The sequence below is a fragment of the Oncorhynchus kisutch genome, linkage group LG10, assembly GCF_002021735.2.
Source record: "Oncorhynchus kisutch isolate 150728-3 linkage group LG10, Okis_V2, whole genome shotgun sequence".
Classification (NCBI taxonomy): Eukaryota; Metazoa; Chordata; class Actinopteri; order Salmoniformes; family Salmonidae; genus Oncorhynchus; species Oncorhynchus kisutch.
In genome coordinates, this window is record NC_034183.2 from 8,245,708 (window position 1) to 8,259,988 (window position 14,281).

At 43.6% G+C, this 14,281-nt stretch overlaps 1 protein-coding gene across 2 annotated transcripts in view; it reads left to right on the forward strand.

The window, feature by feature from the left end:
• LOC109898264 (protein mono-ADP-ribosyltransferase PARP6-like) overlaps positions 1-7,565 on the forward strand; it is a 32,143-nt gene extending 24,578 nt beyond the window's left edge. The window contains exons 9-19 of one of the 2 annotated variants that reach the window (XM_031833007.1): positions 453-548; positions 2,236-2,328; positions 2,412-2,537; positions 3,820-3,885; positions 3,991-4,107; positions 4,620-4,732; positions 4,814-4,886; positions 5,311-5,460; positions 5,601-5,664; positions 5,879-5,963; positions 6,324-7,565. In XM_031833007.1, coding sequence (XP_031688867.1) covers positions 453-548; positions 2,236-2,328; positions 2,412-2,537; positions 3,820-3,885; positions 3,991-4,107; positions 4,620-4,732; positions 4,814-4,886; positions 5,311-5,460; positions 5,601-5,664; positions 5,879-5,963; positions 6,324-6,420 — 1,080 coding nt within the window. In that variant the 3' untranslated portion in view covers positions 6,421-7,565. The remainder of the gene's footprint in view (positions 1-452; positions 549-2,235; positions 2,329-2,411; positions 2,538-3,819; positions 3,886-3,990; positions 4,108-4,619; positions 4,733-4,813; positions 4,887-5,310; positions 5,461-5,600; positions 5,665-5,878; positions 5,964-6,323) is intronic. The other variant, XM_031833008.1, reaches the window with a different exon arrangement.
• Positions 7,566-14,281: the final 6,716 nt, after the last annotated feature.

A 14,281-nucleotide genomic window follows, 5' to 3' on the forward strand; every position in this document is an offset into this window, starting at 1 on the left:
GGTTTTATACAGTATCCAGGTTAATCTCATATTTTATACAGTATCCAGGTTAATCTCATATTTTATACAGTATTCAGATTAATCTCAGGTTTTATACAGTATCCAGGTTAATCTCATATTTTATACAGTATTCAGATTAATCTCAGGTTTCATACAGTATCCAGGTTAATCTCATGTTTTATACAGTATCCAGATTAGTTTTATACAGTATCCAGGTTAATCTCATATTTTATACAGTATTCAGATTAATCTCAGGTTTTATACAGTATCCAGGTTAATCTCATGTTGCCAGACGGCAAAACAAAACCTTGGACGGCTTGAGGCAAGGCAATTTTTCAGATGTGTTTACTGAGGCAGAAATATAACCACAGTAACTGGGGATATTATCATTTTCTCATCTGCTATAGCAATACGTCATAACATTGACTCATTCCTTTCTGTGTGGATTGTAGGTAATGAAATACGCAGAACAGAGAATCCCCACTCTGAATGAATACTGTGTGGTCTGTGACGAACGACACATCTTTCAATACGCCTCTATGTTGAAGGTATGCTCTCTTAAAACGTCTGTTATTTAGTCCGGATAATTCTGAGACATTATTGGGGCGACAATACATGCTTACTACAACCACATAACAAGGAATTATACATGCAGTATATAAGTAAAGTGAATTCAAATATTCTGTTAACTGGATGGCTTTACTACAGAAATATAGTAGTTACTATAATAGTTGGTTTTATCTGAGTGTTTACAGCCTGCATTGTGTAGCAGGGAACTGTGTGTGTTTACAGCCTGCAGTGTGTTGCAGGGAACTGTATGTGTTTACAGCCTGCAGTGTGTAGCAGGGAACTGTGTGTGTTTACAGCCTGCAGTGTGTAGCAGTGAGCTGTGTGTGTTTACAGCCTGCAGTGTGTAGCAGTGAGCTGTGTGTGTTTACAGCCTGCAGTGTGTAGCAGGGAACTGTGTGTGTTTACAGTCTGCAGCGTGTAGCAGGGAACTGTGTGTGTTTACAGCCTGCAGTGTGTAGCAGTGAGCTGTGTGTGTTTACAGCCTGCAGTGTGTAGCAGGGAACTGTGTGTGTTTACAGCCTGCAGTGTAAAGCAGGGAACTGTGTGTGTTTACAGCCTGCAGCGTGTAGCAGGGAACTGTGTGTGTTTATAGCCTGCAGTGTGTAGCAGGGAACTGTGTGTGTTTACAGCCTGCAGTGTGTAGCAGTGAGCTGTGTGTGTTTACAGCCTGCAGTGTGTAGCAGGGAACTGTGTGTGTTTACAGCCTGCAGTGTAAAGCAGGGAACTGTGTGTGTTTACAGCCTGCAGCGTGTAGCAGGGAACTGTGTGTGTTTACAGCCTGCAGTGTAAAGCAGGGAACTGTGTGTGTTTACAGCCTGCAGTGTGTAGCAGTGAGCTGTGTGTGTTTACAGCCTGCAGTGTGTAGCAGGGAACTGTGTGTGTTTACAGCCTGCAGTGTGTAGCAGGGTACTGTGTGTGTTTACAGCCTGCAGTGTGTAGCAGGGAACTGTGTGTGTTTACAGCCTGCAGTGTGTAGCAGGGAACTGTGTGTGTTTACAGCCTGCAGTGTGTAGCAGGGAACTGTGTGTGTTTACAGCCTGCAGTGTGTAGCAGGGAACTGTGTGTGTTTACAGCCTGCAGTGTGTAGCTGGGAACTGTGTGTGTTTACAGCCTGCAGTGTGTAGCAGGGAACTGTGTGTGTTTACAGCCTGCAGTGTGTAGCAGGGAACTGTGTGTGTTTACAGCCTGCAGTGTGTAGCAGGGAACTGTGTGTGTTTACAGCCTGCAGTGTGTAGCAGGGAACTGTGTGTGTTTACAGCCTGCAGTGGGTAGCAGGGAACTGTGTGTGTTTACAGCCTGCAGTGTGTAGCAGTGAACTGTGTGTGTTTACAGCCTGCAGTGGGTAGCAGGGAACTGTGTGTGTTTACAGCCTGCAGTGTGTAGCAGGGAACTGTGTGTGTTTACAGCCTGCAGTGTGTAGCAGGGAACTGTGTGTGTTTACAGCCTGCAGTGTGTAGCAGGGAACTGTGTGTGTTTACAGCCTGCAGTGTGTAGCAGGGAACTGTGTGTGTTTACAGCCTGCAGTGGGTAGCAGGGAACTGTGTGTGTTTACAGCCTGCAGTGTGTAGCAGTGAACTGTGTGTGTTTACAGCCTGCAGTGTGTAGCAGGGAACTGTGTGTGTTTACAGCCTGCAGTGTGTAGCAGGGAACTGTGTGTGTTTACAGCCTGCAGTGTGTAGCAGGGAACTGTGCGTGTTTTCTTTCTACACCTTGGGAGTGATGGCAGGAGCTGCAGAGGAGGTGTCGAATGGAGCAGAGGTAAGACAAATACACACACACAAACACACACACACACACACACATCAGTGATTATAACTACCGTACTGGGTTTTGACCTCCAGGTAGTGGACTTGTTGGTAGCCATGTGCCGGGCAGCTCTGGAGTCCTCCCGGAAGAGCATCATCTTCGAGCCATACCCCTCTGTGGTCGACCCATTCAACCCCAAGTCTCTGGCCTTCAGTCCCAAGGTACTGAGGTCGACCCATACAACCCCAAGTCTCTGGCCTTCAGTCCCAAGGTACTGTTGTCGACCCCATTCAACCCCAAGTCTCTGGCCTTCAGTCCCAAGGTACTGGACTAGCACACTGTTCAGGCCACATGACCTCATCATCTCACTGCAGACCTGGCTGATAAATCAGACTTCAGTCAGTGGTGTGAGACCTGGCTGATGAAGCAGACTTTACAGTGGTGTGAGACCTGGCTGATGAAGCAGACTTTACAGTGGTGTGAGACCTGGTTGACGAAGCAGACTTTACAGTGGTGTGAGACCTGGCTGATGAGGCAGACTTTACAGTGGTGTGAGACCTGGCTGATGAAGCAGACTTTACAGTGGTGTGAGACCTGGCTGATAAATCAGACTTTACAGTGGTGTGAGACCTGGCTGATGAAGCAGACTTTACAGTAGTGTGAGACCTGGCTGATAAATCAGACTTTACAGTGGTGTGAGACCTGGCTGATAAATCAGACTTTACAGTGGTGTGAGACCTGGCTGATAAATCAGACTTTACAGTGGTTTGAGACCTGGCTGATGAATCAGACTTTACAGTGGTGTGAGACCTGGCTGATAAATCAGACTTTACAGTGGTGTGGGACCTGGCTGATAAATCAGACTTTACAGTGGTGTGAGACATGGCTGATGAAGCAGACTTTACAGTGGTGTGAGACCTGGCTGATGAAGCAGACTTTACAGTGGTGTGAGACCTGGCTGATAAATCAGACTTTACAGTGGTGTGAGACCTGGCTGATAAATCAGACTTTACAGTGGTGTGAGACCTGGCTGATGAAGCAGACTTTACAGTGGTGTGAGACCTGGCTGATAAATCAGACTTTACAGTGGTGTGAGACCTGGCTGATGAAGCAGACTTTACAGTGGTGTGAGACCTGGCTGATAAATCAGACATTACAGTGGTGTGAGACCTGGCTGATGAAGCAGACTTTACAGTGGTGTGAGACCTGGCTGATAAATCAGACTTTACAGTGGTGTGAGACCTGGCTGATGAAGCAGACTTTACAGTGGTGTGAGACCTGGCTGATGAATCAGACGTTACAGTGGTGTGAGACCCGGCTGATGAAGCAGACTTTACAGTGGTGTGAGACCTGGCTGATGAAGCAGACGTTACAGTGGTGTGAGACCTGGCTGATGAAGCAGACTTTACAGTGCGCACCGAATGTCTGACCATTAAAAGTATCTCTTACAGGTCTTCCTTTTTACTGAAACTAACCTGTATAACGTGTTTTCTTCTGTCACAGAAGAAGAGCTACGATCGACTGCAGAAAGCTCTGGACAGCATCATGACCATCAGGGAGATGACCCAGGTGACTAACGCAACCAATGAAATCACACATTCAAACGTTTTTCAAATGTCTCTTCATCTACCGACTCATTCACTTTACTATGTATGATCACAAACTGTTTTTCAGGGTCCGTATTCATCAATCAAGAAACAGATGGACACCATAGATCCTCTTGCTCACCCTCTGCTTCAATGGATCACATCAAGCAACAGATCACATATTGTCAAGCTCCCGCTGAACAGGGTACGCTGGGACAATAACGCTGTTCATTCACTTCCTGGAGGTAGCAGCTGATAATATGTGGAAGACAGTGGTAAAAAAAACAAAAAGGCTGCCAGTGCCTAGTTTTTTTTGTAATCAGTGGTTCTCAACTTTTTGGGGGTGTTTACCCAGGGGCGCAACTTTGATTTTAGAAGTGAGGGGGACATAACTTTAAAAAATATATAATTGTTTTTATCCGGTGGGATAAACACTCCAAACAGCCTACCCGACCACTCGGAGGCGTCCGCATGGTCCTAAAGCACACCGTTTCCTCGTTTTGTATCACATTCCTATGATAAAACAAAAAAATGCAATTTCAGAATGTTGGGGGGGGGGGACATGTCCCCAGTGAAAGTTGCTCCCCTGACTGTATTCCAGTCACATTTTGTTCTGCTCAAAGTGTCAGCCACATGTCCAGCTTCACCCTTATACACCGGACATTCTCTTGTGCGTTTTTCTTTTCCCAAATTATTTTCGTTCCGCCTCCTACATAGCAACTGAAGTTCATGCACACTCCACATCAGTTCCTGTTGACCAGTAGCCCTCCTGCTAAAGAAGCACGCTTCCGGGTTGCTAGGAAACTATATGGCAGCACCTTCGCATTCCAGTAAGTCTCTCACTCACACACACACACATACACACACCATTTTATAGTCACTCGAACATCTTTGTCATTCTGTTTCTCCAGTGGTTCCCACATAGAGAACTGGCATTCTATTCTGAGAAATGGACTTGTCAACGCCTCATGCACAAAACTGCAGGTATGTAACACTCAAAGTAACAAACGCATTCATTTCTAAAAATGTAATCTTAGATAATTGTACCAAGGGATGACAATTCTAGATCTCCTGTCTATCTGATATGGTAGTCTTTTAAAAAGTTTAAAAACTCTGATAAAATGGTTACCTTCAGTTCACCCTTTGTTCAAATGTCCTTCAGTTCACCCTTTGTTCAAATGTCCTTCAGTTCACCCTTTGTTCAAATGTCCTTCAGTTCACCCTTTGTTCAAATGTTCTTCAGTACACCCTTTGTTCAAATGTCCTTCAGTTCACCCTTTGTTCAAATGTCCTTCAGTTCACCCTTTGTTCAAATGTCCTTCAGTTCACCCTTTGTTCAAATGTCCTTCAGTTCACCCTTTGTTCAAATGTCCTTCAGTTCACCCTTTGTTCAAATGTCCTGTACAAGCTGCATGGTGCTGCGTACGGGAAGGGTATCTACCTGAGTCCTGTCTCTAGCGTCTCATATGGATACTCAGGAATGGGTAGAGGACAGCACCACGTGACCACCAAAGAGGAGCTGGGCAAACGTTACAACCGTATCAACACCATACAACAGGTACATCTGAAGACATTGACATACTGTACAACAAAACACACTACTGGAACAGAATTACATACAGGCACATCTAAGTAAAGAAATGATTTTGTTCCAAGTTATATTGAATGTGTTTTTACAGTAACTCTTTGTCCTTTCAGGAAAGACAGGGCCAGTCCAGGTTTCTTCAGAGCAGGAATTTAAACTGCATCGCACTTTGTGAAGGTACAGAAAACAATCCTTTCACCTTCCAGTACAACTTATCATTATGATATCAAAAATAAACAGACATGACTGTCCTGCATTTGTAGCCTGAAGCTTATTTGATTGGTCTATGAATCAGGTTTTTCCCAGTAGTCCCCCCCCCCCCCGTACCCCCCCGGTCTATTAAATGTATAAAGCAATTGATTGACTGATAGATTGATTATTGTTTCCTCAGTGATAACATCAAAGGACCTTCAGAAACATGGGGACACATGGGTGTGTCCAATATCCGACCACGTCTGCACACGATTCTTCTTTGTGTGAGCATGGAGCTTCAGTAAACTAAACACGAAAACAAAAATTCACTGACCTTTCAATCCCCTTTCACTGACCTTTCAATCCCCTTTCACTGAAACACAACACAGCTATTAGGACTACATACATCAGGGTTTGTTTATTAGACACCAAATGAAAGAAAACAGACTGAAACAGGGAGCGACTACCATGGACTTGTCCAAAAACACATTTTCTGTTTGAAAATGTTTGGTGCCCTAATGAACACAACCCAAAATCTCTCTCTCTCTCTCTCTCTCTCTCTCTCTCTCTCTTTCTCTCTTTCTCTCTTTCTCTCTCTCTCGCTCTCTCTCTCTTTCTCTCTCTCTCTCTCTCTCTCTCTTTAGGTATGAGAACGGCCAGGTGGGAGATGCCGACATCAACACCCAGGACATAAGGATTGAGCAAGAGATAATACAGGCGATTGAGACTAAGCCTATCTGAGCAGGACATGTGAGACAGAGCTTTAAGTACAGTATGGCTGGAGACAGCTATATGTACAGTAGAGCTCTGGCCAGAGATACACAGCTATATGTACAGTATGGGTCTGGCCAGAGATACACAACTATATGTACAGTATGGGTCTGGCCAGAGATACACAGCTATATGTACAGTATGGCTGGAGACAGCTATATGTACAGTAGAGCTCTGGCCAGGAATACACAGCTATATGTAAAGTATAGCTCTGGCAGGAGATACACAGCTATATGTACAGTATGGGTCTGGCTGGGGATACACAGATGGACCCAGGGAGGATAGGGGACTCTTGCCATTTAAACACTACTGAAACACTACTACAATGCCGCAGAGCTGTGCTGCACTGGCCTGGTTACACATGGACCACATAAATCAAGTATCTGAATATCGTATGGACCAATGAGGTACTTTGAATATCATATATGGTCCAATGGGGAACTTGGAGCATCGTATGGACCAACCCTGAATATCACATGGACCAATGGGGAACTCTGAATATCATATGAACCAATGGGGAACTTGGAATATCATATGGACCAATGGGGAGCTCTGAATATCATATGAATCAATGGAGAACTCTGAATATCATATGAACCAATGGGGAACTTGGAATATCATATGGACCAATGGGGAACTTGGAATATCGTATGGACCAATGGGAAACTTGGAACATCGCATGGACCAATGGGGAGACCTCAGAATATTGCATGGACCAATAGGGAGCTCCACATAGAAAGAAAGAAAGAAAGAAAGAGTGTCCTTACCAAAGGCAGTCACACAACTTCACATGGAGACCTGATCACTATTGACCTCCAAGGGAATGTCATATTTCATTGTCATTAGAGGCAATAGGATTTGCTATGTGACAGATGTGGAGGGATTTTCCCTTATGAATATTATAATGTGATTATAACACGATTAGGCTTTGCACATTGGTCATCATGCAACTGCCTCTAAAAAAACTAAACAATGGATTTGACTTGCCTTTAAAACATATATCACAATACAGTGAACAGTGGTTTGTATAAGAACATGACTATTCTCGTGCAATACTTTTATAATCATTTCTTATGACCATATTTTGTATTAAAGTTTGGCGGATTGTTTAACCATGACTTGTTAAATCAGTGAAAATCCATTTACACTACCCAGTCTCTCTAACCTACGGACTGAACCATTTAATCACTACTCAGACCCAGTCTCTCTAACCTACGGACTGAACCATTTAATCACTACTCAGACCCAGTCTCTCTAACCTACGGACTGAACCATTTAATCACTACTCAGACCCAGTCTCTCTAACCTACGGACTGAACCATTTAATCACTACTCAGACCCAGTCTCTCTAACCTACGGACTGAACCATTTAATCACTACTCAGACCCAGTCTCTCTAACCTACGGACTGAACCATTTAATCACTACTCAGACCCAGTCTCTCTAACCTACGGACTGAACCATTTAATCACTACTCAGACCCAGTCTCTCTAACCAACGGACTGAACCATTTAATCACTACTCAGACCCAGTCTCTCTAACCTACGGACTGAACCATTTAATCACTACTCAGACCCAGTCTCTCTAACCTACGGACTGAACCATTTAATCACTACTCAGACCCAGTCTCTCTAACCTACGGACTGAACCATTTAATCACTACTCAGACCCAGTCTCTCTAACCTACGGACTGAACCATTTAATCACTACTCAGACCCAGTCTCTCTAACCTACGGACTGAACCATTTAATCACTACACTACCCAGTCTCTCTAACCTACGGACTGAACCATTTAATCACTACTCAGACCCAGTCTCTCTAACCTACGGACTGAACCATTTAATCACTACTCAGACCCAGTCTCTCTAACCTACGGACTGAACCATTTAATCACTACTCAGACCCAGTCTCTCTAACCTACGGACTGAACCATTTAATCACTACTCAGACCCAGTCTCTCTAACCTACGGACTGAACCATTTAATCACTACTCAGACCCAGTCTCTCTAACCTACGGACTGAACCATTTAATCACTACTCAGACCCAGTCTCTCTAACCTACGGACTGAACCATTTAATCACTACTCAGACCCAGTCTCTCTAACCTACGGACTGAACCATTTAATCACTACTCAGACCCAGTCTCTCTAACCTACGGACTGAACCATTTAATCACTACTCAGACCCAGTCTCTCTAACCTACGGACTGAACCATTTAATCACTACTCAGACCCAGTCTCTCTAACCTACGGACTGAACCATTTAATCACTACTCAGACCCAGTCTCTCTAACCTACGGACTGAACCATTTAATCACTACTCAGACCCAGTCTCTCTAACCTACGGACTGAACCATTTAATCACTACTCAGACCCAGTCTCTCTAACCTACGGACTGAACCATTTCAGTGCTCTGCCACAAGGTGGGGATGCTCAGCACTGCAGGCTGTCATGGAGATAGTGTACAGTACGTGCCATATACCAGGTGCTCCCATTTCACAGGACAGTGGAGTGTCATCAATGTCCACAAGGAGGAGATACAGACACGTAGTTAGCCTTGTGTGTGTGTGTGTGTGTGTGTGTGTGTGTGTGTGTGTGTGTGTGTGTGTGTGTGTGTGTGTGTGTGTGTGTGTGTGTGTGTGTGTGTGTGTGTGTGTGTGTGTGTGTGTGTGTGTGTGTGTGTGTGTGTGTGTGTGTGTGTGTGTGTGTGTGTGTGTGTGTGTGTATTCTGTCAGGAATAATTTCAGCATTATAACACTGTACCTTTTCCATATGAGGGCCACAGCAACTGCTTCATGTCAAATCACTCTACTACTCTAGCGAGTATTGCATACTATTGGATAAGGAAGCAGAACAATAGCTTGGCTGTATTGTAGATAAAGACATCAAATGGGTTATAAGTGGAGACATAACATCTATGAATTGTCTGGCTGTGCTATGGAACAGTGCCCTTAAAGGTGAAGTGATAACTGAACTAGAACAGTGCCCTTAAAGGTGAAGTGATAGCTGAACTAGAACAGTGCCCTTAAAGGTGAAGTGATAGCTGAACTAGAACAGTGCCCTTAAAGGTGAAGTGATAGCTGAACTAGAACAGTGCCCTTAAAGGTGAAGTGATAGCTGAACTAGAACAGTGCCCTTAAAGGTGAAGTGATAGCTGAACTAGAACAGTTCCCTTAAAGGTGAAGTGATAGCTGAACTAGAACAGTGCCCTTAAAGGTGAAGTGATAGCTGAACTAGAACAGTGCCCTTAAAGGTGAAGTGATAGCTGAACTAGAACAGTTCCCTTAAAGGTGAAGTGATAGCTGAACTAGAACAGTGCCCTTAAAGGTGAAGTGATAGCTGAACTAGAACAGTTCCCTTAAAGGTGAAGTGATAGCTGAACTAGAACAGTGCCCTTAAAGGTGAAGTGATAGCTGAACTAGAACAGTGCCCTTAAAGGTGAAGTGATAGCTGAACTAGAACAGTTCCCTTAAAGGTGAAGTGATAGCTGAACTAGAACAGTGCCCTTAAAGGTGAAGTGATAGCTGAACTAGAACAGTGCCCTTAAAGGTGAAGTGATAGCTGAACTAGAACAGTGCCCTTAAAGGTGAAGTGATAGCTGAACTAGAACAGTGCCCTTAAAGGTGAAGTGATAGCTGAACTAGAACAGTGCCCTTATTAAAGGTGAAGTGATAGCTGAACTCTTAGGGAAACCCTAGAACCCTCCAAAGATGAAAGGGTTTTCGGTAGAACCCTACATAGAGGGTTCTGGGAAGAACCGTATACAGGGGGTTATTTGAAGAACTCTACATAGACAGTTCTAGATAGAACCCTGTGCAAAGGGTTCGACCCAGCACCAAAAAGAGGTCCCCTATGGGTACAAACTGAAGAACCCTGTATGGTTCTACTTAGTACCTTTTATTTCTAAGAGTGTGGTTCCTCACCAGAAAAGAGAAAGATGAAAGACTCGTATGTTCTGACAAATATCAAACTACGTTTTTCCAGTATGTTACTACTAACCAAGTAAAATGAAGAACTTGAGTACAATCATCTTACTAATTGATAATGTGCCAAATCCCTTTCCTTTTCTGGGTCACTCACACAGTGAGGGACATGAGGTGTGATGAGGATGGGGACTGCTGAGTTTTTCACCACACTAACCTTGCGTCCCGCTCCCCTCAAAAACACAGCCTCCAGACAGCCATATCCCCAACACCAGATGGCCCTCTCTCAGGAGACAAGTAGACAAGTAAACAGCCCACATAGGCTATGTGGGCTGTTGATATTAATAATGGCCTCGATACAAAATGTCAGGTAGTTTTACCGGGTCAGGCAAGGGGATTACCGAGACCATAACTTAATGTTAATGTAATGTTAATAATGTTGCCTCTACCGTCTCTTATGACCGAAAATAACTTCTAGACATCAGGACTGAGATTACTCACCACGGACTAGCAGAATCCTCTTTTTCCTTTCACGACTCTGACGAGCCCGACGCGAAGGACACGCTGCTTCCTCGGGAACAGGCCCCGATCCCCGTGATCTGCGTGAAGAGGACACGGAGAAAGAGGGGCCAAAGGTCGGGCTGCCTTCTGAGAATTTGTAGGCGATCAAATAAACCCCCACTTCCCTCCATTCTGCTAGCAAACGTGCAATCTTTGGACAATAAAATAGATGAGTTCTGCGGAAGATTAAACTACCAACGGGACATTAAAAACTGTAACATCTTATGCTTCATGGAGTTGTGGCTGAACGACGGTTGGTTATATGCTGCACCGGCAGGATAGAACAGCGGTGTCTGGTAAGACAAGGGGCGGCGATCTATGTATTTTTGTAAACAACAGCTGGTGCGCGACATCTTAGGAAGTCTCGAGCTACTGCTCACCTGAGGTAGAGTATCTCATGATAAACTGTAGACCACACTACCTACCGAGATAGTTTTAATCTGTATTCTTTGTAGCTGTTTAGATACCACCACAGTCAGAGGCTGGCACTAAGACAGCATTGAATGAGCTGTATTCCACCATAAGCAAAAAAGAAAACGCTCACCCAGAGGCGGCACTCCTAGTAGCCGGAGACTTTAATGCAGGGAACATTAAATCCGTTTTACCAAATTTCTATCAGCATGTTAAATGTGCAGCTAGAGGAATAGGAACTCTGGACCACCTTGCAATGACCGACTGCTTGAGGTGAGGCTTAGGCCTGTAACTCCCCACACACATACAATGCTCTCCCTCATCCTCCATTTGTCAAATCTGACCATAATTGTATTCTCCTGATTCCTGCTTACAAGCAAAAATCAAATGAAAATTAAAGCAGGAAGCACCAGTAGACTAGATCAATAAAAAAAAAGTGGTCGGAGGAAGAAGATGCTAAGCTACAGAACTGTTTTGCACAGAAACCCTGCATGATTTTGGGTACCAGCACCCAGGGTACCAACCTCTTGGGTTCAAGCCCCAAATTACCCTATCTGACTAAATTCATATTCCATCCTGACCAGGGCTTGAACTCACACGCAGATGCTAAGCTACAGGACTGTTTTGCTAGCACAGAAACCCTGTATGATTTGGGTATCTAGCACAGACTGGAATATGTTCCGGGATTCCTCCGATGGCATTGAGGAGTACACCACATCAGTCACTGGCTTCATCAATCGATGTGCATCGATGATGTCGTCCTCACGGTGACCGTATGTACATACCCCGATTCCAGCTACAATAGTCATTTACAACATTAACCATGTCTACACTGTATTTCTGATCAATTTGATGTTATTTTAATGGACAAAAAAATGAGATTTTCTTTCAAAAACAAGGACATTTCTAAGTTCCGTTCAAAAGTTTGGGGTCAGTGTGTATTTATATATACAGTACCAGTCAAAAGTGTGGACACACCTACTCAGTCAAGGGGTTTTCTTTCATTTCATTTCATTTCTACAATTTTCTACATTGTAGAATAATAGTGAAGGCCTCAAAACTATAAATAACACATGTAATCATGTAGTAACACAAAAAATGTTAAACAAATATATATTTTATATTTGAGATTCTTCAAAGTACCCAGCCTTTGCCGTGATGAAAGCTTTGCATACTGTTGGCATTCTCTCAACCAGCTTCACCTGGAATGCTTTTCCAACAGTCTTGAAGTAGTTCCCAGATAGGCTGAGCACTTGTTGGCTGCAATGCCTACACTCTGCTATTCCAACTCATCCCAAACCATCTCAATTGGGATGGGGTCGGGTGATTGTGAAGGCCATGTCATCTGATCCAGCACTCCATCACTCTCCTTCTTGGTCAAAAGCTCTTACACAGCCTGGAGGTGTGTTAGGTCATTGTCCTGTTGAAAAAAAAATGATAGTCCCAATAGGAGCAAACCAGATGGGATGGCGTATCGCTGCAGAATGCTGTGGTAGCCATGCTGGTTAAGTGTGCCTTGAATTCTAAATAAATCACCAACAGTATCATCAGCAAAGCACCCCCACACCATCACACCTCCTCCTCCATGCTTCACGGTGGGCACCATTCATGCGGAGATCACCTACTCTGCGTCTCACAAAGACACTGCGGTTGGAACCAAAAATCTCAAATTTGGACTCATCAGACCAAAGGACAGATTTCCACCGGTCTAATGTCCATTGCTTGTGTTTCTTGGCCCAAGCAAATCTCTTCTTATTGGTGTCCTTTAGTGGTTTCTTTGCAGCAATTCGACCATGAAAGCCTGATTCATGCAGTATCCTCTGAACAGTTGATGTTGAGATGTGTCTGTTACTCAAACTCTGAATGTATTCTCTGCAGCAGAGGTAACTCTGGGTCTTCCTTTCCTGTGGTGGTCCTTGAGAGCCAGTTTCATCATAGCGCTTGATGGTTTTTGCGACTGCACTTGAAGAAACTTGAAAAGTTATTGAAATTTTCCGTATTGACTGATCTTCATATTTGAAAGTAATTGACTGTCGTTTCTCTTTGCTTATTTGAGCTATTCTTGACCTGATATGGACTTGGTCTTTTACTAAATAGGGTTATCTTCTGTATACCAACCATACCTTGTCACAACACAACTGATTGGCTCAAACGCATTAAGAAGGAAAGAATTTCCATGAATTAACAAGGCATGTCTGTTAATTGAAATGCATTCCAGGTGACTACCTCATGGTTGAGAGAATGCCAAGAATGTGCTAAGCTGTCATCAAGTCAAAGGGTGGCTACTTTGAAGAATCTCAAATATATTTAGATTTGTTAAACACTTTTTGGTTACTAAATGATTCCATGTGTGTTATTTCATAGTTTGTCTTCACTATTATTCTACAATGTAGAAAAACTTTGAATGAGTAGTGTCCAAACTTTTGACTGGTACTACATATATATATGTACATATAGAGTGGGGAGAACAAGTATTTGATACACTGCCCATTTTGCAGGTTACCTACACACAAAGCATGTAGAGGTCTGTCATAGGTACACTTCAACTGTGAGAGACGGAATCTAAAACAAAATTCCAGAAAATCACATTGTATGATTTTTAAGCAATTCATTTGCATAACAAGTCATGTGTCCTGAAATTCAGTATCTCTAATAAATGCAAGTATTGTTTTTGTACAATGATGGGTCCTCATTCTATCACCTCCCTTGGCTACTCTCGGTTCGCTCCCTTACAAGTAGTTATTTACTCAACATTTTCAGCTTTTTAATAATTTATAAAAATGTCTGAACAAAATTCCCCCTTGACATTGTGGGTTATTGTGTAGATCAGTGGCACAATATACATTTTTCAATCTTTAAATTCGGACTGTACCACAACCAATGTTAGGGGGAAAAATACATTTTAAAAAGTCAAGGGGTGTGAATACTTCCTGAAGGC